The sequence below is a fragment of the Chenopodium album genome, chromosome 9 (genome assembly GCF_948465745.1).
Source record: "Chenopodium album chromosome 9, dcCheAlbu1.1, whole genome shotgun sequence".
Lineage (NCBI taxonomy): Eukaryota > Viridiplantae > Streptophyta > Magnoliopsida > Caryophyllales > Amaranthaceae > Chenopodium > Chenopodium album.
The window spans coordinates 4,124,011-4,150,252 of record NC_137842.1 but is presented as its reverse complement, the minus strand read 5'-3'; the positions used below and the strand labels follow the sequence as shown (position 1 = coordinate 4,150,252).

Genomic DNA, 26,242 nt, shown 5'->3' with positions numbered 1-26,242 from the left:
AAGATCACTAATCCGTAGTTAAAAATCACTAATTAATAAGTTCAGTTCAGTTCAGTTCAGTTCAGTTCAGCTCGGTTCAGTTCAGTTCAGCTCGGTTCAGTTCAGTTCAGTTCAGCTGAGTTCAGTCAATCGGAACAGGCCCTTAATTGGCAACATTAATTCTTGTTATGCCTTTTGTCCTCTTGCCAACCTAGCTGTATGACACTACTTCTAAAGATGAAAGCAGCCAAGTAAATCTTTTGAGAAAATTAGCAAACCCTACATTTCAAAGTACTTCATCCGTTTTTAAATACTTGTTAAATTTATATTTTTTGTACTATTTATTTGTCCTATTTTAAATAATGTTTGTGATTTATGCATAAAAAAAAATATAGTTTTATAGGTACTTGTTGGAATCATCTCAATGAATAAATTATTAATTTTCAATTATTAGAATTTATACTTATTGATAATTAAAAATATTATTAATAAAAAATTAGCATCGACATACGTGTCCAAGAGAAATAAAACAAGTATTTAAAAAGAGAGGGAATACTGGATAACAAACAAACAAACATGTTTGTAGAATCAACTTTATACGGAGTAGTGGAAAAAATAATACTATCTATTGATCCTTTTTAATTAGCAAACCCAACCTAACTGTGTGGCATAATTTTAAATCTTGTTTAATTCACCTTATTTTTACTTATCTAAACTTATTTGATTTGATCTGGCCCAATCTGGTTTAATTTCATCTGACTTAATCTGATTTTATTAGATTGTAATAATGTGAATTTTATTAATATGTAATTTTTATAATTTTTTTCGTTACGAAATTACAAATAATTAGTTATAAAAATTTGCACATTAAACAATGATCTGATATAAACTTATTTTTTTGTTATCTGAGTAGATCTGAACTTTTTTTTTGACGGGAAGTAGATCTGAACTTATTTTTTCTACAATAATTAAAAACAATTTAAATTAAAAAGATTAAACTTTAAAAAAAAAAAAAAAAGTTAAAAAAGAGTATTTTTTATACGTTCCAAATAAATTTTAATTAAAACGGTCTTCAATAAAATTACTTTGATAAGGGGTGAAAATGAAAACATCTCTTTTTTTTTTTTTTTTTTGACAATGAAAATGAAAACATCTCGACTAAACAATACTCCATAAAAAACCCACTCCCTCAAAAAAATTTTATTCTATTGATCTTTTTGTCTAACAAAAAGATTCGAGTAATGAAGTAATTTATCATTAATTTACCTTATGCTTTTCCAATCAATGTAATTTTGACCAGAACACCTCAATAACTTAAACTTCCATTGCATCCGACCATGTTGCGCCCTTTCTTGGTAGCAATGAACAACATTGTACAAACCATCATAAACATAATTTTTCATATTCTTTTCACCCTTAATCTTGAATCCACGAATAACCCTCACAAAAGTGCCTTTCATCATGCTTTTCGACAATGCAAAATTACCCCCTTCAAGCCTCTGATCTTTAGGAAACTTAACATTGCGCTCGAAAGTACTTCCTTCGCCAGTATATATAAGCTCGTCCGAGTTCATGAACACATCGTTGTAACCTTCCATGGTTACAATTGATGTTGCTATTGATACCTTACCTTCGGTCGTACTCATATAGTCAATTCCTTTGGTATCTTGAGTATGGAGTCCCATGATCACAAGCTGAATTCTAAGATTAAAGCTATCTCCAATCTTAACGCCGGGTATTGGTCCAATACTCTTGCGTTTTTCGATAATGTATCCTTCTTCCTTGAGCTTATTCATAGCCATTTGATCACTCCTTAAGCAAGGTATGTTTTCTTTTGTTTTATTATACCAATTGTACCAATAGTCAAACCTCTTTAATAGCAACCCTTTTTGTTTGACTATTTTATTCACTTCACTAGGAATCATGTTACGGTTGGGTCCGAAAGTATTCGATACATTGTCAATGTTCTTTCTTTCGGCCCAAGCGTTTACATGTTCCTCATTCGATTCGACTAAAGGTTTGCCAAGTCCATACTCCGTGCCATATTTATTTGATGTTAGTTTCATCAAATTGGCATTTCCTAAATCGTATAGACTTGCACAAACAGAGAATTCAGAACCCTCATTTTTTAAGTCAACCTTTTGATTATTACTGTCGCGTAGTAGTAAATCATCATTACTAGTACTACGACTTGATTGTTTAACAATGATGGGCTTGATCTCTATATTCCCAATGGCTGCACAGATCGGCTCACTGGGTATATTCGTAGAACCTGGAGTTCTACGAATATTGTCTGTGGAACAAAGTATTCCGCGGCGAGTTTTTAACGGAAGATGGATATCAATGTTCTTCAAGTTTGTTCGCCGTATTAGTTTCTGTGGCTTTGTAATATTAGGGTGATAGCCTGCATCACGACTACGTTTGGCCATTGACGACGATATTACTGCTGAGGAAGAGGAGGATTAGAAATTAGGGATTAGAAAAGAGGGGTTTAGGAAAAATTCGAAGCTCAAACTCCTCCATCAATATGAAGGGAATGTACACAAATGATTAGAATCCAACCTTTGGATCAAATCCTGAGTTATGGATGGAACGGGTTAACTTCAAAGCTTTTCCACAAGTCCGAGAGAAGTTTCTACCCGATGCCAACTTAATTACTCGGTTGCAAGACTAAGACGAGTTTTATCCAAAAACTCGATCACTTACTTGCAAGTCCCAAGAGATTTCATCCCAAAACCATAACTCGCTTGCAACTACGCAAGAAGCTTCATTCCAAAACCAACTTTATGCTCCAGAGAAGCAACTCCATAATACTCTAAACTTATAATAGTAGAATCTATACTATACTACAACTCACGTATCACACCTTATGTAAAAGTGTGCAAGTGCAAGTGCAAAAAAAAAAGAAAAAATAAAATAAAAATAAAAAACGACAAAATTTTACACTACTCGATAGCTTATTATGCATCCAACACAATACCTTTAACCATAGAAGTTAAATCAATTTATTGCTTGAAAAATTATCAATTAATATACTCAAAATCTTTTCAAAAAGCACAAAAATACTTTGTAACGAAACACATAAAAAAATCCTCAATCAAGAAAACAAATCATCCCAAACTTAAATTATTAAAATAAATTATATATTTTTTTTGACGGGTAAAATAAATTATTGACATCAGCGAATTTCGAAAATTGAATTTACCCCAAAAGAGCAAATCTACAACCGCCTAATAAAATTCCGCTTAAAAAAAATTCTATAGAAAAAAAAAATACTAAATAAATCGAAAGTACTTTCATAAGAACAAATCGAAATTTCGAAATTAATTATGAAATTTACCTACCACCTAGGTTGAGCAATCAACTCAAGAACACTTCAAAGCTCCCATCACGAATAAATTATTAAACCTATGGTATTCAGGCTGTATCTCCTGTCCTATTATATAGTACTCACATTTCGCAAATTCTATCTTATATTCTATCATATTTCGCAAGATATCATAATTTTAAAGATAAAACTCTATATAAAACAATAATTATCTTATTAGTAAAACATAAGTTTATCACCAACAACCTACACCAATCACAACCCTTTTTTTTTTTTTTTTTTTTTGACGAGTGAGTTCTTTTCGTCTTGCCTAAGTATTTTATTTCCGTTTTTTTCTTTTTTTTTATTTATTTTTTGGGTTGTTGTTGTGGTGGCGGTGGTGTAATCTCTAATTAGGAAAAAAAAATCCGTGAAAACATGGTAAACAATGCAAGAACAAGTTCAGAGATTATTATTTAACTACAAGGAAGATCTTGCTATTGTCAAAAAATCACGTTTAAACTTCATACACTCTCTCTTTAAAATTCAAACTCAAATTTTAAGGCTCGTTAAAGAAAAAAAAAAAAAACAACAACTATATAATACTAGTTAGGTGCCCCATGCAATGCCGAATTATTTATTAAACTAGATTAATCTCATGTGTTGTACGGTTTAAATAGATTTTATTTGTTTAAAATTGTTGTCAATATTCTTTATTCGAAATAGTGTAATCATAATCTTATTTATTAACTTTGAAAGAAATATTGTAATTGTTTAGTTTTAGAACTTAGGAGGAAAAAAAAAATTATGATATCAAAAATAGTTTTGGCGGGAAAAAATTTCATAAGAAATTGACAAGTGTCCTCTAATAATGTCAACATGTTTTGTTTTATTAATAGTTAATATATTTTGAGATAAACTTTTATTGATTAGTTAGGAATTAATGTGATTTTATAACAATTTAAATTATGTATTAGGCTTGCAATGACTAATAATAATACGATCTTGCTAACGAGCGCCCCAGGGCGTTAGATAAGGATAAATTATATTGGTTGAAATGATATTAAGTTAGGAATTCATAACAAAATCACGCGTCGTTTGGTGTAATTAATATTAATTTTACTTTAATATTTACACTTTAATTCTCTTATCTAATTTAACGCCCCGGGGCCGCTCATTAGCTTTTGCCATAATAATATTGGTAAAAACGTTTGATTTAAAAAATTATACATTAAAAAAAATATAGCAAAGTAAGTTTGAAATATTAAACATTTAATCAGCAAAAAACAAGGGAAACCAAAAAAAATTATTCTTAACCCGTAGATTTGACCCGAAACCCAAAATTTTGGGCTAGGTGAACATTTTTTCACATTTTAGATGACTTGACCAGTAAGTCGACATGATTGAAAATTCTATATAAAGCATTAAAATCATATTAGATTGTAAATTATTTTAGTTAAATCGATTAGCATATATTATATATAAATATTACACTTTCTAAATTAATTCATTCGCTCCAAAAAAGTTATGATATAAAAATAAATTTATTGGATAAATTATTAATTTTTGTCTACGTGACGCGACATTTGATCAAAAGTTGAAACGCCAGGTATTTTATCAAAAAAGTTATCTTGCTAAACTAATAATTTATTTTGTACCGGTGAAATACAGGTATTTTATTGGAAATAAAAATTCTAAACAACAAATTTTATCCTATAAATCTATTGAAATATTGTAAATAAAACTCTAAACTAACTTTGTTTTTATCCTACAATGTATATCCTAGTTTTTTTTTATCCTATTAAAAAATATAACTTTTTTATTCATAAAATGTATATCCAAATAAATCATACGTGTCATAATACTATTTAATTGTTGCCTACATGATGAAATTTGAAATGCCAAGTGTAACCGTCTCGTAGTCTGGCTGAATTTGAATCAAGCTCTCTGCCAGTCCGTGCTCTTCTCAAATACAGGCACATGAGTGAAGATGACAAATGCCCATAGTGTTTAACTGAAACCGAGACTCAAAGCCATACCTTTTTCTCCTGAACTGTTGTCCGTGACTTATGGGCTGCAGCTAACTGTGAAAAGCTTGTGAGAGTGGATGAATTCCCCGACTTTAAGGACCTGATTGAAGCTTGGGGCAGTGAGAACTTGAAGACTCAGCAGCGTGGTGCTGCCCTTCTTTGGCTAATATGGGAGCGTCGCAACAACAAAGTTTTCAATAATAAGGAAACTCCTCACAATGTTGTACTCATGCGAATGGCTAATCTAGTTGAAGACTGATAAATACGCTAAAAGAATATATGGCTGCAAAGCTCCTAAAGCACCAAAAAGCCCGAAAGTATGGAAACCTCCACCACAAGGCTGTGTTAAGGTGAACTGCGACACAACATTGAACATTGAGGGCTGGGTTGGTCTTGGTGTTATTGCCCGAAACCACAAAGGAGAGGTCTTGTTTGCTGGCGTCAAGAGGTACAAGGCCTTCTGGTCTCCTGAGCTTGCTGAGTGCAAGGCAGCTATATATGCAGTTCGATTGGCCAAGCAGCATGGTCTCAATAACATCATACTTGAGTCCGACAATAGCAGCATTATTTCAAGGCTATCAAAGGCTTCTACTTATCTTTCCGACTTGGATTCTTTGCTTGATGATGTTTTAGATACTTGTTCTTTCGTTGATTTTATCTCTTGGTCTCATGTAAAGCGGGAAGGGAATTTTGTCGCACACCATTTAGCTCGTATAATTCCTTATGGTGTTGAACAAATTTGGGCGAATTGTTGTCCCAACGATATTATTTCTCCCTATGTACTCATGGACAATGAATGAATTTGAACAAATTTGGGCGAATTGAAGGAATGAATTTAATAGTGCTTGATTCAAATTCAAATAATAACCAAGCAGTTTAATGGTGTTACATTATTCAAATTAATTATAATAACAAACGAACAGTAAAAATGCTAACATTTTTTTTCTTTTTTGTTAAAGAGGTTCAACTAGATTAATCAAGGGCATGTTCACATTTACTAACTGAGCTGAAATGAATATTTTATGAGAGAGGGAAATTGGGAGCTGAGCTGAACTGAACTGAATTGATTGGAGCTGAACTAAACTGAACTGAACTGAAATTAAGTAAATGTAGGTGAACAGGTCCTAACTAGATCTCATCAAATAGGTTAGAAAACATATGTAGTACAATTGTACAAGAATTGTCATATGGCGTAAGTAGCCCATTAGAGTTACAAGATAACATATAATAAGGTTCTAATAAAAAGTCTACCATACTGCTCATACTAATGTTATATGTTTAAAGATATTTGCTGCTAGGTCCATATAATATCACTTCTCCAAGGCACCAGACCTGCAGCTTGAAATGGTGCGCCATGAGATGAGGTTGCTGGATTGCCGCTCTTGGGAGACACTGAATGCTTTTCACTCGATTCTCTAATATTAACTCCCATTTACTACTACAAAATTGGCCAAAGAGACCCGTTCAAATTAGCCAAAGAGACTGCCTTAGAGGCGGTCTCTAGCGCAGCGGTCTCTTTGGCAAAGAGACTGCTTTGTTAGAGGCGGTCTCTAGAATGGGAACGCTGAGACCGCCTCTTAAAGATAAGCGGTCTCAATATTGAGAAAGTTGAGACTGCCTTTATAAGAAAAGCGGTCTCTCTTTACAGAAAACTAAGACCGCCTATCTTAAATAGGCAGTCTTTTTTTTAGAAAACTGAGACCGCTTTTTAGGCTTAATGGGTCTCTTTGGTCTCATTTTAAATAAAAAAAAATAAACGTATTTAATTTGATTTTGTTAATTAAAATTACAATATATTATATGCTATATTTTTAAAAGAATTGGTATAAAATTACACGTATCAAAGTACAAAATAACTTGAAATTCTACAATAAAAAATGTAGATCGTGAGCTGGGTTCAGAACGTCGTGAGACAGTTCGGTCCATATCCGGTGTGGGCGTTAGAGCATTGAGAGGACCTTTCCCTAGTACGAGAGGACCGGGAAGGACGCACCTCTGGTGTACCAGTTATCGTGCCCACGGTAAACGCTGGGTAGCCAAGTGCGGAGCGGATAACTGCTGAAAGCATCTAAGTGTATATAAATTATTCTAATTTACAGTACAAAAATAATTGCATCAACACAAAATGTAGCTGAAGTACTCCAACTTCTTCCTTGTGAAAACAACATATCTATAAAATCAAAAACCACAAAATTAATAAATCAATTATACTACTAATAAATCAAAATGTAGTAATTGAGATTATTTAGAAAACTTGACTAGTGAGTAAAAGATTAACTCACTAAAGAATCAATTGTTTAACAAATTCAGAAAAGATAATTGTTACTCCGTAAATAACAAAGATTAATTCACTAAAGCACAAGCTAAGTATTCTTGAAAATTCTTTTAATCTATAACAAAGATAAAAATAAAAGACATAGAAGATCGAGATTCACATTGTTTAACAAATTCAGAAAACATGTTTGATAGTTAGATCAAAATCATTCCAAACACAAGTAATTCCTCTATACAACCTTGTTGAATAATACCTAACTAAACCCAAAATAAGTGATTTTTCTCAAAAATCTAAACAATCAAATAAATCAAAGATTCTTAGGCTAAATTTACAACACTTTGTATAATCAATACTATTCAATTTATTCCTAGCAAAATTTCAATCAAACAATTTATTGCTTGAAAGCTGCAAAATTAGAAAGAGGATGAAGACTGATGATTTTACCTCACTCTCCCAAGTTCAAATCCTCCCGATTCTTTAGTGATTCTTCAACCGTCAATGGCGGCAGTGGCAAAGCATTCCAATTTGGCGACCTATTGTTAGGTGAGGGAACTTTGCATGCAACCACTCTGCAAACCCCGACGGCATCTAGTATTCACCACGAGAGAGGAATTCCACTGACGGTGGAGGCGCCAAAGTTTCAACATCATCTTCTGATAGAGGTGGATGCAGGTCATTATTTTCATTCGACATATTGGTCGAACATAAATCGGGTGATGAGAAAGATTAGGAGGAGGTAGATCGTGGTGGTGGTAGTGATGGTAGTGGCCGGTAATGGTGGTGGTGGTGGTGGTTAATTCATTTAATGGGTTTGTTTAAACAAATGTTGGAGAGTGAGAGGATGGAGCTAGAGAACTCATGGAAGGATATGAAGTGGCGGGATGAAGAGATTCGTGTGTTACTAGGGTTTTATTTCCTTTTTATATTTGTAAATTAGGGAGACCGCCCATACACTAACACATGTCTCTCCTTTTAAAATTTAAAATAAAAAAATTCAAGAGAGACCTGTCATGTATTAAAACAGGTCTCTCCTTTTTAAAATAAAAATTAAAAAATCCAAGAGAGACCGCTTATTTGTAATATTGGGTCTCTTGAACAAAGAGACCCGTTATCTACTTAAACGGTCTCTTATTTACGGTCTCTTTGAGCAATTTTGTAGTAGTGATTTTATCTCTCATTTTCTATTTGTCAGCAATGCCATTAAATCAACTACAGTCCTTGAAAAATTGATTACAATAACATCCTCCCATTGTTTCCTGTTAACCTAAGCTAAAGCTACTTACTAAGACAGCCAAGTATTCTGCAAAGTTAGCATCTTCCATCGTGGATTTCATAACAAAGCCCCCTTTCCACTTCTGAGAAGAAGTGTAGCAAATGGTAGCTATTCTCATAGTTAGAGCATAATGGTTAAAGGTTGCATCTACTCTGATTTGGAACTGAGTATTTCTGAAGGACTGGGAAGTTTGTCTAGGGGATCTTTAGGGATGGAAACAAGTTGGGTATAATGAAACTTTGATCGCACAGATCACTCTAAGAATGGGTTGAGGGAGCTGGATGAAAATGGTAAAGAAATCCTAGTTTGTAGGCTTAGCCACTTGCCCTACACATAGAGTCTCCTTTATAGGGAATATATATAGGGCCATGAATGAGAAGCCTCAAAAGGCCTAGGGAACACTAGGAACCAAACAAGAAGGAGAGTTTAGAACTAATGCTATCATTTGAATTAGAATAATAAGCAAGCAATTCGATAGAGCTATATTCAAATATATCTTCATCATTATATCTATGAAACAATCAAGAGATTATGTTATTATATCTATGAAACAATCCTACTTTTCAAAACACACAAGCACACATTGAAAAAGTATTTTGCACATTTTTTCAGTTCTAAAGATAAAGCCAGAATAATATCTCAATGTATTGTGCAAATTAATTCATCTCCGAAAGGGCACAACGACAATCTATTAGTTATTATATACATACTTTTCTAAGAGTACTTTAAAGCCCTTTTTGGATGGGGAAAAGGAGGGAGGATAAGAAAAGTAAGTAAGGAAAATTATGGCTTCCTATGTTTTGTTCTAAAAATTAAATAATTAAACGAATTTGATATAAAATGAAGGAAAATGGAAGGAAAACTTCCTTCACAAAATCTTCCCTTTCAATTTCTTTCCTCTCAAAATTGGAGGAATTTGAGAGGAAAAAAAAGAAATTAAATCTATCAAGCTTAAAATTAGTTTTTCCTTCCCTTTCCTTCCGTTAGTTCGTTACCATAATTTCATACCAAATAATTTTCAGTACTATAATGTCACACTAATATGGTTTTATAGTTTCAATAATTGTGAATTAAATCTATTGTTTGGTATGACATTATAGTAACCAAACTTCTCTTTCTTTTCCCTTCCCTTTCCTTTTTAGTTTTTATTTTTAAATAAATAATACTCAATTTTCATAAATATTTTTGCTATTGTCAAAAAAAAAAAAAAAAAAAAAAAGATTGAGGAATATCAAGTGTTTTATAAGATTTGGAAAATAAGGAAGTAGGCATGAATGGACTATGAAACGATAGGAATTGAAGAAATGAAAAATAAAGGAAAAACATTAGAAATTTAGAACACTCACAAAATGGGTAAGCGTTTTGTACTTGTAACAATTTCAGGCCATAATCCACCATGATTGCCTATAATTCATGGTACAAACCCCAAAGTTACTTCCGCCAATGATTCGTTCATCCAACGGGTCATCATTATCTAATTAAGCAACATCCCATCCCAGCAAGTTGAGTATATGTGAACTAAGAGTCATTTACCTGTAAAGACTCTATAGTAGACCCTTGGTTTAGTGATCCAAAATGAGCTATATAAAACCCAGGCCGGGGAGAAGCACTACCATCATACACCACCGTAGAGAGGTTGCTTCAAGAAGCTTTTGACGTAACAAAAACTGTATGGGAATCCATAACCTCCACAAACTGTGAAGAAAAGGGTCCTGTAGCAGTAGAATCCCAACAAAGTCTACCAACGAAGGTACTATACCTAAGCGAATACTAGAAGGCCTATCCTGAATAATAAAAATTTGGATATAATCTTATCTTGGATCCACTTTAATCTGAGAGAAAAAGGTCTCCATTAAATTATGAGTGAATGCCGAGGCATCCACCCCTCACAACTCTGTGTGCACTAACGCACATCCTAAATAGATGTTGTAAATCTTCTAGTGCTAAACTACAACGATCAAAAAACACATTTTGAATTGGCACACCCTAGTGATGAAGCTCCACCTTAACTGCGAGAGCAAGATGTAGCATTTTCATAAAAACAGCTTCCATTTAGGTTGTAACTAGAGCGACCATAGCAATTTCGTGAAGTTGCCTGAACTAGGATGCACAAAAGTAGAAGCTAAGGAAGTTTTTGTTGAAGCATTGCATAACCTGTCTTCACCGAATACCTCCTCGAAAGAGTACTTATTACCCAATAACAGAAGTCTTCTTTTGTCGTATCCAGTAATTCCATGGATAAAATTGTAGAAGCGTCCACAGGAACAAACCAATCGATAATTTTGTTAGTGTCCCACCCATTTGCTTGAGGATAGATGAAAAACTAACAGTATGATCTCCTAAAGTGTTTAGTGAAATGTAAGGCTTAATGCAACCATTGACCTAGTAAGATGAATCGGCCTAAGTAGAGTGGTCATCACCTATTTTCTAGTTGCAACCCTGTTGTAAAATAGTGTCCGCCCTAAGTAACCCCCGATCCGAAGACCGTACGAATGGCGACAAGAAACCTTGGATCGATTGTTAGAATTTCTGGAAAGAAAAGTAGTGTGCGCAACGAAAACTGTAGAAACCGGTGGATGTGTTTGTAACAAATATCCACACCCGCTTCATTAGGAATGCCTTGTTTAAGTAGGATCGACAAGCAATGAATTCCCAAGCCACCCATACCACGAGGGAGATGCATTGTATTTTTATTAACCCAATGCATACCCTTAGAATTAGAATGCGCCCAGAACAAGCGCATGAGTAAAGAATCAATTTTTCTTGTTACAAATATAAAAAAAAACTTATAGCAAGCAAGAACATGTGTTGCCTTAGCTACCAGAATCAAGTTAATAAAAATTAACTTTTGAGATTGAGAAAGTCGTATAACGTTTAAGCAATTAATACTGTCGATAATTTTGTCAACGATTAATTAGAAGTGGTCCTTCTTTTTGCCAACAAAATCCATTGGAGCTCCCAAATGGTGATTGAACACCTAAAATGCTTCATTTGGAATATAGATTTAAAGCTCTCCTTGGTAAAAGGCCAGGAAAGATATTTGAGCTAAACTTAATCAAGGATTTTGAAAGGTTAAGTTGCTCCCCCAAAATCTTATTAAACCGTTGAATTGGAATAATTTGCACAATACGAAAGAGTAGTTGCCTAGAAAAATATAAGAGCATCATCTGCAAAGAATAGATGCCAGATATATAGACTCGTTCTAGACAGTTTGATTCCTTGAAACAACTTCAGATCTTGCCCTAGGTGTAGCATACAAGAAAAGATATCCATGCATAAAAGGAAGAGGTACGGAGATAAAGGATCATCTTGACGAAAACCACATTGTGGTTTAAAGGCGACAGAGGGAGTACATTGACAAAAGACTTATAAGAGACCGTCGAGAGACATTATCGAATCATCTGTAACCAACGATCTTGAAATCCTTAGGCTCTCAAGATTCGCAAAAGAAAACTCCAATGAGTTCTCTCATAAGCTTTGCTTATATAAATTTTAAGTGAGACAAGCCAATTAGTAATTGTTGTAGAACAGCTAATTTTCTCCATTAATTCATGGCTCAACAAGATATTATCTGTCATAACGCATCCTTGAACAAAGGCATGTCGAGAATCCGAAATAAGAAAAGGAGATACTGGCACAATCTGGCCACTAAGCATTTGGAGGCACACTTGTAAATAGTATTACAAAGGCTAATCAGTCGTAAATGACCCATCCCTGTAGGAGTACCAATCTTAGGAAACATGACTAAAAGAGGATTATTCCATTCCTTTAGAACAAACCATGTCTGAAAGAAACTTTAAATGCTTGAAACAACCGATTCTCCAACAACTTCCAAGTGAATTTTGAAATATTCAATAGTAATTTCATCTAGGCCTGGAGATTTATAGTTACCCAAGAAAAACATAACATTTCGAATTTCTGAAGCTGAGAAAGGACAATCCAAATTACTGAGGTGAGAATTGGAAAGTTTACTACATAAGACACTTTAATTTAACACAATAAACTTAAAAAAAAAAAAACTAGAAACATCCCAATTCAAATTACTTGAGAATTGAGAAGTGAAACCTCGATTGAAATCTTTATAACTTTTTTTACCCCAATATCAATTCGTCGGTCATCATTTAATGGGAAAGAGAAATATTGAAACAAAGGAAATCGAAATTCAAAAGATTTCTTCTCAATTAATAACATTTGATGCGAAAGAGAAACATGGAAACAAAGGAAATTGCAAATATGATTTGTGATAGGTGTTGGTGATTATGATAATAATGGTATTGATTAATGGAAAAAGAAATTAAGTGTTAGATGTTTGTTGATTTTCTACTTAAATACAACCATAATGTGAATAAATATACCGGTGAAGCAATATGTTTGTTGGATTTTGAAGAAGCGTTTCACCTTAAAATTTGAAAAATAAAAGTCAAAAGAATAAAAAGATAGAGATCTATATATTGATTATGATGATGGTGATTATTAAGATCACTATTATCCAGATTTTCTATATATTTTACAACAGTTTTAAGAAACTTACTAAAGGATGATACTAATTAGATTATAGCGGTTCTTTGAAAAAGTGCTAGTAAACGTATCTTAATAATAATGATTCATTGAAAACTGTGCTATTAAATGCTCAATGAAAACTTCATAGTGTTTCACAATTTGGTCGCCCTCCATTCATAGCAAAACTAAAAACCCTAATGCTTATTCTCCATTTCTCTAAATTTCATACCTTGAATACTTAAACTTTTTCACAAGTTCTCTGTAATATTTACATAATTTTCTCTTTCTTCATTCCTCAATAATCTTCTTGTATTGTTGAATTGTGTTCTCCTCTCAAACTCAAAATCCAATTACAAAAATATGGTTTTAGAGTTTCAATAATTCTGAAGGCTCTTCTACTCTTGTAATAATTAGGGTTCTCACTAAATTGTTCGACGTTGCCATTAATATCACTAAACCAGAGTTGTTATCAAATATACAAACCGACCAAATCTTGCAACTTGTAAAAGGTATGCGAGATCTATCTTAAGTTTGGTTTACAATGGTTTTGGATTTAATTTTGTCTTGTTATAATCGAATTGATGACAGGTTGAAATGACTTGGTATTAAATATTTTAGGGTTTGTTTGGCATCGTTGTGGTTTTCTGTTTTTTGGTTTTCAAACTCATACGATATATGTCATATAATAAAACAAAAATTAGACAAAGCCATTAAAATCATGATAATATTGAAAACTGACAACAGAAAAGTAGAAACACCTTTTTCTTGTTTCCTGTTTTTGGTTTTTTGTTTTCAAAAAAACAGAAAACTAAAAACAAAAAATCAATGCCAAACAAGCCCTAGGTTTTAGATGGTTCTTAATTAGAAGTTTTTTTTTTTGTTTTTTTTTTTTTTACTTATATTGCTTTATTTCACTGAAGTGTTTAATGGATTTATAGGCCATTGCCAATATTGCTTTTGTGTCGAACACAAGAACACCAACGCTTGGCACAATTTTTTTGCGCTGACCTAAATTAAAGCTCCCTCCGTTGGCATGTAATGGCTTTGCTAGCTTGATTGTAAAACTTTGTATGGCACCTGTTTGACTACGCTTCAAACATTAATTAATTAGTTGCTATTTTAGTGCCTAAATAAATGTAAGCAACGTTAGTATTTGTTTCTAGACTAAGTCAGTAGTTAGTTGAGTTAGTGGAGTCAAGAGTGGACTATGTTTATCCACTTTATTTATTAGTTGCTTAATTCTAGCTAGTTTAGTTTTTGGTTTGTAAAGGCTATATATTGGCCTAACTTCTTTCTCTTTGATTAATGAATGCAAGCAGTAGCTTTTGATATCAGTTTTTGTTTATCTCCATTAATATTATATTACTTGAGTCTTAGTTTCAACAGCACCTCCACGGCTACACCTATACTATTATACTAATGCAGGTTATTGAATGTTAGCCATTAAGACTTGTAATTAGTTTTAATTTTAAGCTTGCATGGCATATCTTTATTTAATTAGGGCTTGTTTTGATTTTCTGAACTGAACTGAACTAAATTGTTTATGAAAGTAGGAAATTAGGAACTGAACTGAAGCTGAAGAGAACAAGTCCTTACATAAAAAGTTTTCTAAGTATGTTTTGTCCAATTTTTCAATCACAAAATATTTAACTATTGGTATATATAAAGTTAATTATATCAATAAAAATAAAATATTTAAGAGACACAATTTAATTTGGTTGTGAAGCGATATATTAGACTCATAGAAATATAGTGATAAAGCAAACATCACCATTAAAAAACATGATAAATTTTTTTTTTTAAAAAAAAAAAGAACCTATTGGAAATAATCTCTAAAACATTTAAAACTTAAAAACATAGACTAGAACTCTAAAAAGTAATTGAAAATAACTCAATGAAGAGTTATTTAAAAGAATTCTTGTACTTATTCCAGTCTATGCACTTCTGATTAGGGCATCTTCTTAGCTTAAACTGAATATATATCTTATTTAACGCTCCAAGTTTCCTCCAATATTCAGTCACCTTGTATAAGCCATCATAAATGTAAGTAATACCATTCTTTTCAGCATTCTTAAGTCCACGAATAACCCTAATCACATTTCCTGCATCTTTACTATTCCTTAATGCCATATTACCTCCTGTAAATTCTTGACGCTTTTTGGTGACTTTACTTGCAGTGTCATAAGTACCTCCTTCCCCGGTGTATATCACCTCTTCCGGGCTCACTAGAATGTCATAATACCCTTCTGTGGCAACAACAGATATTGCTAAAATCCTTCCATCTAACCTACGATCATAGTCAATACCGCGAACTCTTTGAGCATGGACTCCCATAATATTAAGCTCCAATCTATAATCAAACTTATCTTCAACTTCAACTCCTTCAACTCTTCCCATGGTTTTAGGTGGTTCATTGAGTAGTTCACCTCTTTGACCAAGCCTTTTCCATGCAACAAGGTCAATTCTATTGCTCAATTTATACTTTTCCTTTTTAAGTAACTCACATTCTTTCTTAAACAAGTCCAATAACGTCTTTCTTTGTCTTAGTACACGATTGACTCTAGGAACTTGATTAAGCCTGCCGCGAATACCTATTTGATTCATTATAGAAGTATCTTAGCTCCTTTTTGTTGTTCTTAACCTTGAACAAATTAAACACGTTTTCTTCTCTAATTTTCCTTTTTGTACAAAAGATTAAGTTGTCCAATATTATTCTATTTGTTATCCTGCATGAAGGATGTGTAAATGTAATGAAAAGCAAATCAAATTAATGTAGTTACTATGAGCAAATAGAACCATTGCAAACACATTAAACTTTAAATAGTTAATAACTAGAGTACATAGAACTATTTTGAAGATTGTTGGAAAATAGATGATATTCAATAGTAAATGTATATGTAGTAAGGGTAAAGGAAGCATAATAGAATATGATTTGGAGAAAAAGGTTAATTAAAAGAGCACATTTAGTAGAAAAAATTCACACATTAAAAACTTTTTAGCATACATCCACATTCTTTTAAAATTTGAATATTGATATTAAAATAATAAAAGAGTTAAACAACCAAGAAAGGAAAAAAAAAAAAAAAAAAAAAAAGAAGGAAAGATTAATCTATCAACAAAGAAAAACGAAGGAAATATTAATCAATTAAGATAAAATGTATATAAAATAAACATCATTTATATAATTTAAGGGTCTATTCTGATTTACTAAAATGAGCTGAACTGAGCTAAGTTGAACTGAACTGAACCTGAAATGAATTGTTTATGAGAGAATGAAGAAAATTAGGAACTAAACTAAACTGAATTGATTGGAGCTGAACTGAACTAAACTGAACTGTTTGGAGCCGAACTGAACTAAACTGAACTGTTACGAGTCGAACTGAACTGAAATAATTAAGCTGAAGAGAAGAGGCCCTAAGTCCATAATTAACAATAAATAAATTACATTATTTATTTTATGTTTATAAAATCAACCAATTTATACATAATTCTAAATTTTCAATCAATCAAAAAAGTTTATATTATCAAAATCATCTTCCTTAAATTATTATTTTAATTTATCAATGATTATATATTAGTAAATATAATATCGTTATATTTTCTACATTAGTATTGATGTTCATATTTCAACGAAGGAAAACTGTCCATCAAACTCATAACATGCATGTACAATACATTATTAGTTGAGGAAGCCTAGGCCAACTGTCTACCTTCATCCATTCATATTCTCAAATTAATACTTTTATTTTCATAAAAAAATTATCTTTAACCATTTTTCCATTATATACAACTGATAAAATTGTAATAAATAATTTTAGTACTGCATGCATCACACGCTTATAGGGATAGTTATCATATAAAGGAAGGGGCGAGGGTGGGGTGACAATAGGGATCACAAAGATGAAAGGGATCAAAAAGAAAAGGAAAAAAAAAAGTGCGTGATGGTAAAGGATGATTATAACAAAGAGAAGAAATTTTCCGTAAAATTAAAAACAAATTAATGGTGGATTTGCTGATGATCAACAAGAAATATAATAATTTAACTATGCCTTCTCATTTATAGTACGCGTAACACTTTCCTCAAAAAAAAAAAAAAAAAAAAAAAGTAATTTGGCACTGTTTTATAGTTCCTCCGTTTTCTTTTAGATGCAACACACCCTTTAGCGCGGTAATTAAGAAATGTGGGGTTTACATGATATTATAAATTTTAAAGTAAGATGAGTGGTTGTTAGAAGTGTAATTTAGTGGGCCATGTGTTTTAAATAAGGGAAATAATATAGTTTTTCCCTAAAGTAACTTTCCTTTAATAGTGTGTTGCAAGTATTGTGACATTTCCTTTTTTAGGGAAGTTAGTCATTGTCAATGAATGTATTAAATGTTCTCTTTTGCATAGGTTTGATCGCAACTATTACGAGTATTTGTAACAATATTTAATTTTTTTTTAAAAAAAAACACATTTATACAAACCTAAATGATCACATTTAAAATTTGTTTTGTTATATACATTTATATATCAACAAAAATACATAAATAATAAAAAAGAATTTGAAGAATGGACGAAATACATAAAATTTGAAATTTTAAACTAATATCGGTTACATTTGTTTTAAATAATACTGTAATTGGTAATAGTTGATGCTTACCATCAAAAAGCCTGATTGGATGAAAGCTAAATTTAAATAGGAATTTCAATTTATTTTTTTTTCTCATTTTACAAATCTAAACCATTTCATTAAATACTAGAACTTCAAATCACTCAAAACTACAAACATGACCAAAAGCCTTTGCTTCTTCACTTCCTTTAGACCCACGATTACTCCATAATTAAATTATTATGGAACGTTGGCAAAATTTAGCAAATGTTCTCTTCATCACCTTTTATTTATTAAACTTAAATTATTTACTAGACTGAAATTATATTTGCTGAACTTATATAATTTTTACAAAAAATAATTTTATTGAATTAAAATTATTTTAATTATTTACTAAAGTGATTTTAATTTTGCTATACTTAAATTTAATTTTACTGAATTAATTGTTTTTTACCGAATTAAATTTTTATTTTATTGATTCTATATTACAATTCTTCTTTATAGTTAATGATTTTAACCAAACTAAAGTTAGTTTTACAGATCTGAATTATTTTTACCGAACTAAAATTATTTTTATTGAAATGAAATTATTTTACTGCATATTATAATTTTTATGGTGAAGAGAACAAGGCCTAAACTTAATTAAGTTAGACATCTATTAACTTTCTTTGTGTTAAAGTTTTTTGTTAACAAGTCCATCAAAAATAAATACTCTATTTTTTTATCAAAATATGTCAAAAGAAAAATTAAAAGGAAAAATGGAAACTAATAATCCCACCTTTGGGTTTTTAGCTCAAAACAATCTCACCTTTTCCAAATCCTAAAACAATTTCACCTTTGATCCCCCATCTGCTCAAAACAAGTCTTTTACGGATTTTTAATATGGCAACCTGTTTAAAAAGGTGACTTGCCACGTGTTACCTTTGGATTGATTTTTTTAATTTTTTTAAAATTAAGATTAATTAAAAAATGAAAAAACCAGGCCTAGTTTTCAAAAAAAAAAAAAAAAAAAAAAGAAAAAAATTTTGTCTTCTTCCCTCTTGACCAAGTACCTCTCTACCGTAGCTCCCGGCCCCCTCCCCTTGCTAGACCCAGCCACCTAGCCGAAACTCCCCCTGCCAGGCCCATCCGCCTTTCCCCAACCTTGTCAGCCCTACTCCCTTCTCACCGATGAAGTCCCACCCTTTTTCCCCATTGACGAACAACAACCCCCACCTCTAATCTCTAACCTCTTCTCGTCGATGAACTTTAGCCCCAACCTTTAACCCTTTTCCCTTTTCTCGAAGACGAACAACCCCTTCCCTATGACAAACAACAACCCTACCCCAATTGGAGTTTCGCATGGCCAGGTGGGAGAAGGTGAGGTTTGCCGACTTGGTGGACTGGGGTTTGGTGAGGGGGTTAGCCGGGGTGGAAAGAGCGAAGGCAAAACGAATTTTGGGATTTGAGGGTGGTCGGGTTTAGGGTTTGAATTGGGTAGGGGGGTCTATTGGACTAGGCGGCGAGGTTGGGTTGTGTTGTGCGGTGGTGGGGGGTTCTGCTAGACCAGGCGAGGTTGGGTCAGGTAATGGTGTGGTGGTGGTGTTGATGAAGTGGCGGTCTGGTTATGGAAGGATGGTGATAATGGTGGAGTTGCCATTGAAGAGGTTAGGGAGGAGAGATTTAAAATAAAATAATCAACCTGTTAAAAGGTTATGAGTAAAAGGGATCATTTTGACCAGATGGAGGTTAAAGGTGGGATTATTTTGAGATTTCGAAAAGATGGGATTGTTTTGGGATTTCGAAAAGCTGGGATTGTTTTGAGCAGAAAACCCAAAATTGGGATTGTTAGTTTCCATTTTTCCAAATTAAAGTTTTGAATAGCAATAAGAAATACACAAGAATTGCAAAACAAATAAAATTTAATTATCCCTAATTTTATTCAATTAAAAATATTAAATTAATTCAAAACATAACATTTGTTTTGTTAAAAAATATTATTCTTTTGTTTTTTTTTAAAAGGATTTGTATGTTTGACACAATTATTTGGGTCCTATACAAATATATCCAATACATACTAAGGAGTATCAAATACAAAATAAGAACAAAATGAATGCATGAAAAGGTAAAGATTTAATTAGAATGACACTTTATAATGCTAATAACATGAATATATATAATGATACATAGAAAAGTTATTATAACTAAATCAAGCAAATTGCACAAGTAACACTTATTAAGAGGTCTATAAAATAGAGAAAAAGAGAGAGGAGCATACCAAGGACATAGGCCACTGCACACTTTGTTGTGGAAAATGGGAGAAAAAGAAAAGAGCAAAGCCTCCAATTTGAAGAGGAGAAAGAGGTGTTAAGGTAAATAAGTTGGAAGTATGAATTTATAGTGAAATAACTAGGGTGAAAAGGGGGGATGCATCACATTTCAAGTTTAAACAAGATATGCGTGCTATCCTTCAGGATTTGATTATTCTTCCCATTAATGTTTTGAAGCATAATTTTCTTAGTTATGGAATGTAAAGATTTTGATTGTATATATATTAGGAATGAAAAGATTTTTTCCACCTAAGTACCAATAAACCACATTGTGATGAACTGGAATACAATGGGTAGTGAAAAAACAAAAAATGGTTAGTTTGGTGTTTTTTTTTTTTTTTTTTTTTTTTTTTTTGGAAACCAAAAATAATGGTTAGTTACGGCTTTGATTTTAGTTATGTTTTAAATTCTAACCGTATTACCACTTTCATTTGACACTTTACCTGGGATGTATGGTAAAATATGTAATATTAGGCCTTATTTTCTATACCTTAAAAATATATATATATATATATATATATATATATATATATATATATATATATATATATATATATATATATATATATATATATATATATATATATATATATATATATATATTGTCTAAATAATGTTACTCGGTAGAAATAAGTTCAATTCAGCAAAAATAATTCCAATTCAATAAAAATTAGTAGCGTAAAAGTGAAAATATAATTGAGAAGCAATAAAGTAATACAGTATAGTAAAATTAATTTAATTTCAATGGAAAAATAAGTTCAACAAATATAATTTAAGTTCAGTAAAATTAACTTATGTTTAGCAAAAAAAATAAAGGTAAAGACAACATGTGGTTACAGTGTTAAATAAATTTCACTAATTGAGTTTTTTTAACTTTGGGTGGGAAATAAAAGTGTTTCAATCCATCTTGCATACAATGGTCTTGCATTAATTTTACTTTAGTAAAGTTAATTTCAATCATGTAAAAATAATTTAATTAAGTTCGGCATAAATAATTTTAGTTTTATTAAAAATAATTTCAGTTCAGTTAAAATAAGGTGAAGAGAACAAGATCAAATATGTAGAATTTTAATGAAAATATGTTTTAATCTTTAAAAATAAATTATACATAGCAAAAATAATTTATGTTTAGTAAAAATATTTGCAGTACAAAAAAAATAAGGTATACATGGTGAAGAGAACAAGTCCTTATAAAACTGTGTCATTAGATTTTTATAATACCTTTAAAAAGTAAGAACGTGCAGAAATGACGAATATGGGTCGTTTATTCAGGCTAGCTATCAGATGAAACTAAATGCCTAAAAATTGTATCAAACTTTTAAGGTTTAAGATAAGAGAAAAAAATGTTGATGTAAACGACGTTGTAACGATTGAATCTTGCCCTAGTTGATCTATTAATTCAACCAACGTTTTCAATCTAGTGAGAAATTTTGTAATATTACGAACAGTATTATAACGTCAGGTTATAACTACTTTTCTAACTAAGGGCTTGTTCTCTTCAGCTTAATTTCAGCTCAGTTAAGTTTAGCTCTAATCAGTTGAGTTCAGTTCAACTCTAGTCAATTCAGTTTAGTTTAGTTCTACTCAGCTCAATTCAGTAAATCAAAACAGGCTATAAGTTGCGAACTCATATTTAATGGAAACTAACTGAAGCTATCATTTGATAACTCTGTATATTTTGTTAACTCCAAGTTTCATTCCTCTATTGAACATTCCATTGACACCTCCATCTTCATCATGTCTAGATCTAAGTTTCCACTATTGAACCTTTCACTGATACCACCATCTTCATCGTGTTCAAGCTTCCTCCATTGAACATTCCACCAACACCATCTCCAGTGGCTTTGTTGTCATTAAGCTTGATTTTCAAAGATCGGGAAGGAAAGAATAATAAGAAAAAGGAAGATTTAATGGAGGAGGAAGGAGGGGGAAGCTTCAATGGAGAATGGAGGAAGCAGTAATGGATAGAAAATTAAAGAAACCGGGAAAACATTAATGTTAGTCTTTGTTACCAAAATTACATATGGTGGTGACCTAGCAATAATGTACATATTATAATTCCACTTTTACCAAAACAACCTTTACTAAATGATAAATAGTCAGATACACCCTTTAGATTTGATTCATAAGTGAATCTATTAGATCAACTTGTATTTTCGATCTATAACATTTGATTATTTTCATAATAAAAGGCTCTATGAATAATAATGTTTTTGTCCTTGGTAACAAATTGCAAAGATGAGTTGTACGACGTACTTACACTCAAATTAATGGCTAGGATGGATAGGAAGAAAAGACCAGAATAAGATTATGATCTCTTATCGATATGCAAATACCATACATGGTGAAAATTGATGGAATTTATAGCAAAACAAAGGTTCATGTGAACATTATTGTTGATTCCTTTGTTAGAAAATTGCAAAGATGAGTTATGCAAGAACTAGGACGAGTAGGGTAGGGAAGAACACAAATGTTCAAGTGTGTTATACCACGCACATCGCACATCCTCACTTAAGCCTCAAATCGACATATCAACATATATATAGTCTTTGTGTGTGTGTGTCGTCTATATACTACTTTAATAATAATATTTGCTAAAAACAGTACAAAATCTAAGCATTTAATGTAAAATATGTGAAAACTACCACAAAATCTACCGAATGTCATGGATGTTTACACTTTAGAATTTTTTTATTTTAAATATATATAAGGCTTATGTTTACAAAGATTTGGTCTAGCTGTAACACAACAGATCAACATGAGCCTAGTTAGACAAGGAAAAATTTCTTTCTTCTCAACTTCTAATGTGGGAGCACCATAAACACCTTCTCCTCTCTTTTAAGGAGCCGACGTCCCAAAGTATAGATTTACAATCTCTATTTAAGGCTAGTTGTATTCACTTTAATTATGAATTGAATTGAATCCATGAAGATCTTCTTTTCCATTCGTTCTCATCTCTAAATAATTTCAACATGGCATCAAATCTAATATAGATCGAGATCAAGAGAAAGAATTGGACGAAAGCCTATGTAGATCATCTTTCATTTTATGGGTTTAGTGAAAAAAAAATTGAAGGACAATCCACCATGGCAACAGAGAATAGGGTATAAGCCTATAAAGACCATCTTCCTTTTTATGAGTGAAAAACAAAATGAATGAAATCTACCATGGAAAGAATGGTTAGAAAAAAAAAGTACGCGACAATTATTATGAGCATCTTGAAATCATGATGGCGAAGAGAAGTGTGAGCATGGTATCAGTGCTAGGTTAGATCAAGAAAGAGAGATAAAATAGGTGATGATGTAAATGTTGGACAATTTTCGTGGAGTGAAAAGCAACACGAATGGCAAACCACCATCGAAAGAGTGCTAAATTTTTTTTTTCAAAAAAAGGTATGTGAAGATAAGTGTCACATGTCAAAAGCAACGCGGTTGTGCGGAGAGAAGTGCTTTGTAAAAATGTTTCATAAATATGAAATTGTGTAGGTGATTATATGTGTATCACAAACAGACGTGTCAGCTAAATATCATGAAATTTTCTCGTCAAAAAAATGGAAAAAGGGTTATAGCAGAAGCAATTTATGTATAACTGATGGCTAATGATGAATTAGAGCAAGCAGATTACATTTGCTTCTATTATGGAAGGGCGTTAAACGTAAAAGTCAGGTTTCAAAATTTAAAGCATGAAAATTTCAACACATTAAAGTGGTCCTTTTGGTTTTACTCTATAATTTTGTATGTGCATTTCTGATATCCTACCTTATTTTGGGATCATTTACAGATAGGTTCATGCAAAAAATGCTTGTTCAATGTATTTATAAAAGTTATTTCTCACATAGCATTTTCGTAAATAAATTATATGGGGATGTCCTACTTTCTCATAGTGAGAAACAAAATTTGTTTCTTACATGGCATTTCCGTAAATAAACTAACAACTTTATTTAACTTTATTCAATTGTTGAGCCCATAATAATAAGGAAAATTTGTCAGAAAAAAACCTTTTAAATGGCTCATTTTGCAAGAAAAAACCTTTTAAAGCAATCTTTGTTAAAAAAAAACCACCACGATCAATTTTTTTGTTGAATGAAACCTGGGCCAACTTTTCCGGCATTGACAAAGACTTTCTGGCGTTGACTCCCTTATTTTCCTACTTGCTACCCTTTGTTTTGTTAATTGCACTCCCCTTTTTATTTCTTCCCCTCATTGTCCCTCCAAATTAAAGCATTTCGTCAGTATTCTCTCTCTCCTCTCCTCAATGAATGCTCTGTCAAAACAATCACATCAATTTGGGTTTGTCTCTCTCTTAGCTTGCCATTAATACTTGATCAATAAATTGAGGTAAGTGTAAAGTAATCACTTTTAAACTCAAAAATTGCCCAAATAAATTAAATTCTGGTTTAGACTGAGTTCGATCCGGACAAGCGAAGTTGCTCATTTTTTTTTTACTGTTTTCAATGGGTAAAGGACGAAGGAAGAAGACGCTTGGACACAAATCAACGTTCCCCAATTGTGTAGTGAAGTAAAAACCCAGATTTGTTCTTCATCATTTGCTCAATTTGCATCTAAATTGTTAGGTTTTATCACCAAAAATCGACATAAATCAAACATAATTAACCTAATTATTGTTGGTTGTTTGATGATTTTGAATTGTGATGGCTTAAATAATACATGCAAACTTGTTTGGATTGCTGAAAATTTTGATTGGAATTGTGAAATTGTTGCCCTAGATTATTAAATTTTTGGAATTTTGTTTTTGTTGCTGTGTTTGTCAGGTTTAATGGTAGAGTGAATGTGTTTGAACCTCGATTTATATTCATGGAACCCATTAACACTAGGGTGTACTATGGTGGCCATTTTGTGACTAAGAAAAACACTACAACTTATGAGAGAACCAAATGTAGACCCAACAAAGTGGGGGATAGCATTGCGTGTGAATGTGGAGGAGGTTTGCTATTTTGAGTTTGCATACAGGATTAAGTCTGATTTAGGCTTTGACGAGATTGGGGAAATTTGGTTTAAGAAAAAGGGGTGCTCTTTACACACTGGGAGGGCTAGAATAGAGGGAGATAAGGACATAACAGAGTTTCTTGAAGCACCTGAGAAGGATGGGTTTTATCACCTTTATGTTGTGCATGAAGAGAAGGTGGATGATGTAAATAGGAGGTTACTTTATGGCCTAGGTGTCTCTTTTTACACAGATAGTGAGAGCATGTAATCCCCCGTATTTTTAAATATTTTATAAAAGAAATTTTATTTTATTTATAATATTTATTTGTACTTTTCCGGAATTTAATTACAAAAGTTTCAAATTATTAATATTGGTCGAAAATTATTTTAGCACAAACTATTTTATGAACCTATGTTCTACAATTCATGATCATACAAACAAAAACTAGTCCATTTCATTTACCTAATTGGCCCATTAATTTTATGAGGCCCAATCCTCTTACTTACCCTACAACATTCTCTCTTATAAATACTCCATTAATCCCCAAAAATTTCCCACACAAAAAGGTTAGTCTTATTTTCTCTCTCCGATCCTTAGTTTTATTAATTTGTATAATTATAATTATTGATTTATGGATTTTGATTTTATTGTTTGAAAAGTAATTTAATTAGTATCAAGTTGTTATTTGATGATTAAACTTTATAATTTCAGATTTTATAATGTCATAATTTTCAGATTTTGTAAATTTTATAACCTAGGGTTTTTAATTATTGAAAATCATGATTTTAGGGTTTTTATGAACAATTGATTTAGGGATTTTATAGTAATGATGTTTTGAAATTTTGGTGATTATAACTAATGATTAGTTTAACTTAATTCCAGATTATTTTGAACATGTAAATTCGTGTTTTAATTTTTAGATTTACGTTCGTTAATATTAATCCCGTTTTAATCCCGATCAGGTTCTAAACTCATCCGATTTTGACAAAAAAGTAGTGTTTTCCATGTGAAAACAACGTTTTAAGAAAGA

At 31.8% G+C, this 26,242-nt stretch overlaps 1 protein-coding gene across 1 annotated transcript; it reads right to left on the bottom strand.

Annotated features, from left to right (window-relative positions):
- Positions 1-15,266: 15,266 nt before the first annotated feature.
- Positions 15,267-15,968, bottom strand: LOC145557331 (histone-lysine N-methyltransferase, H3 lysine-9 specific SUVH5-like). Its single transcript, XM_081618520.1, has one exon. The coding sequence runs from the start codon at positions 15,966-15,968 to the stop codon at positions 15,267-15,269; it is 702 nt and encodes a 233-aa protein (XP_081474646.1).
- Between the last annotated feature and the right edge of the window lie 10,274 nt (positions 15,969-26,242).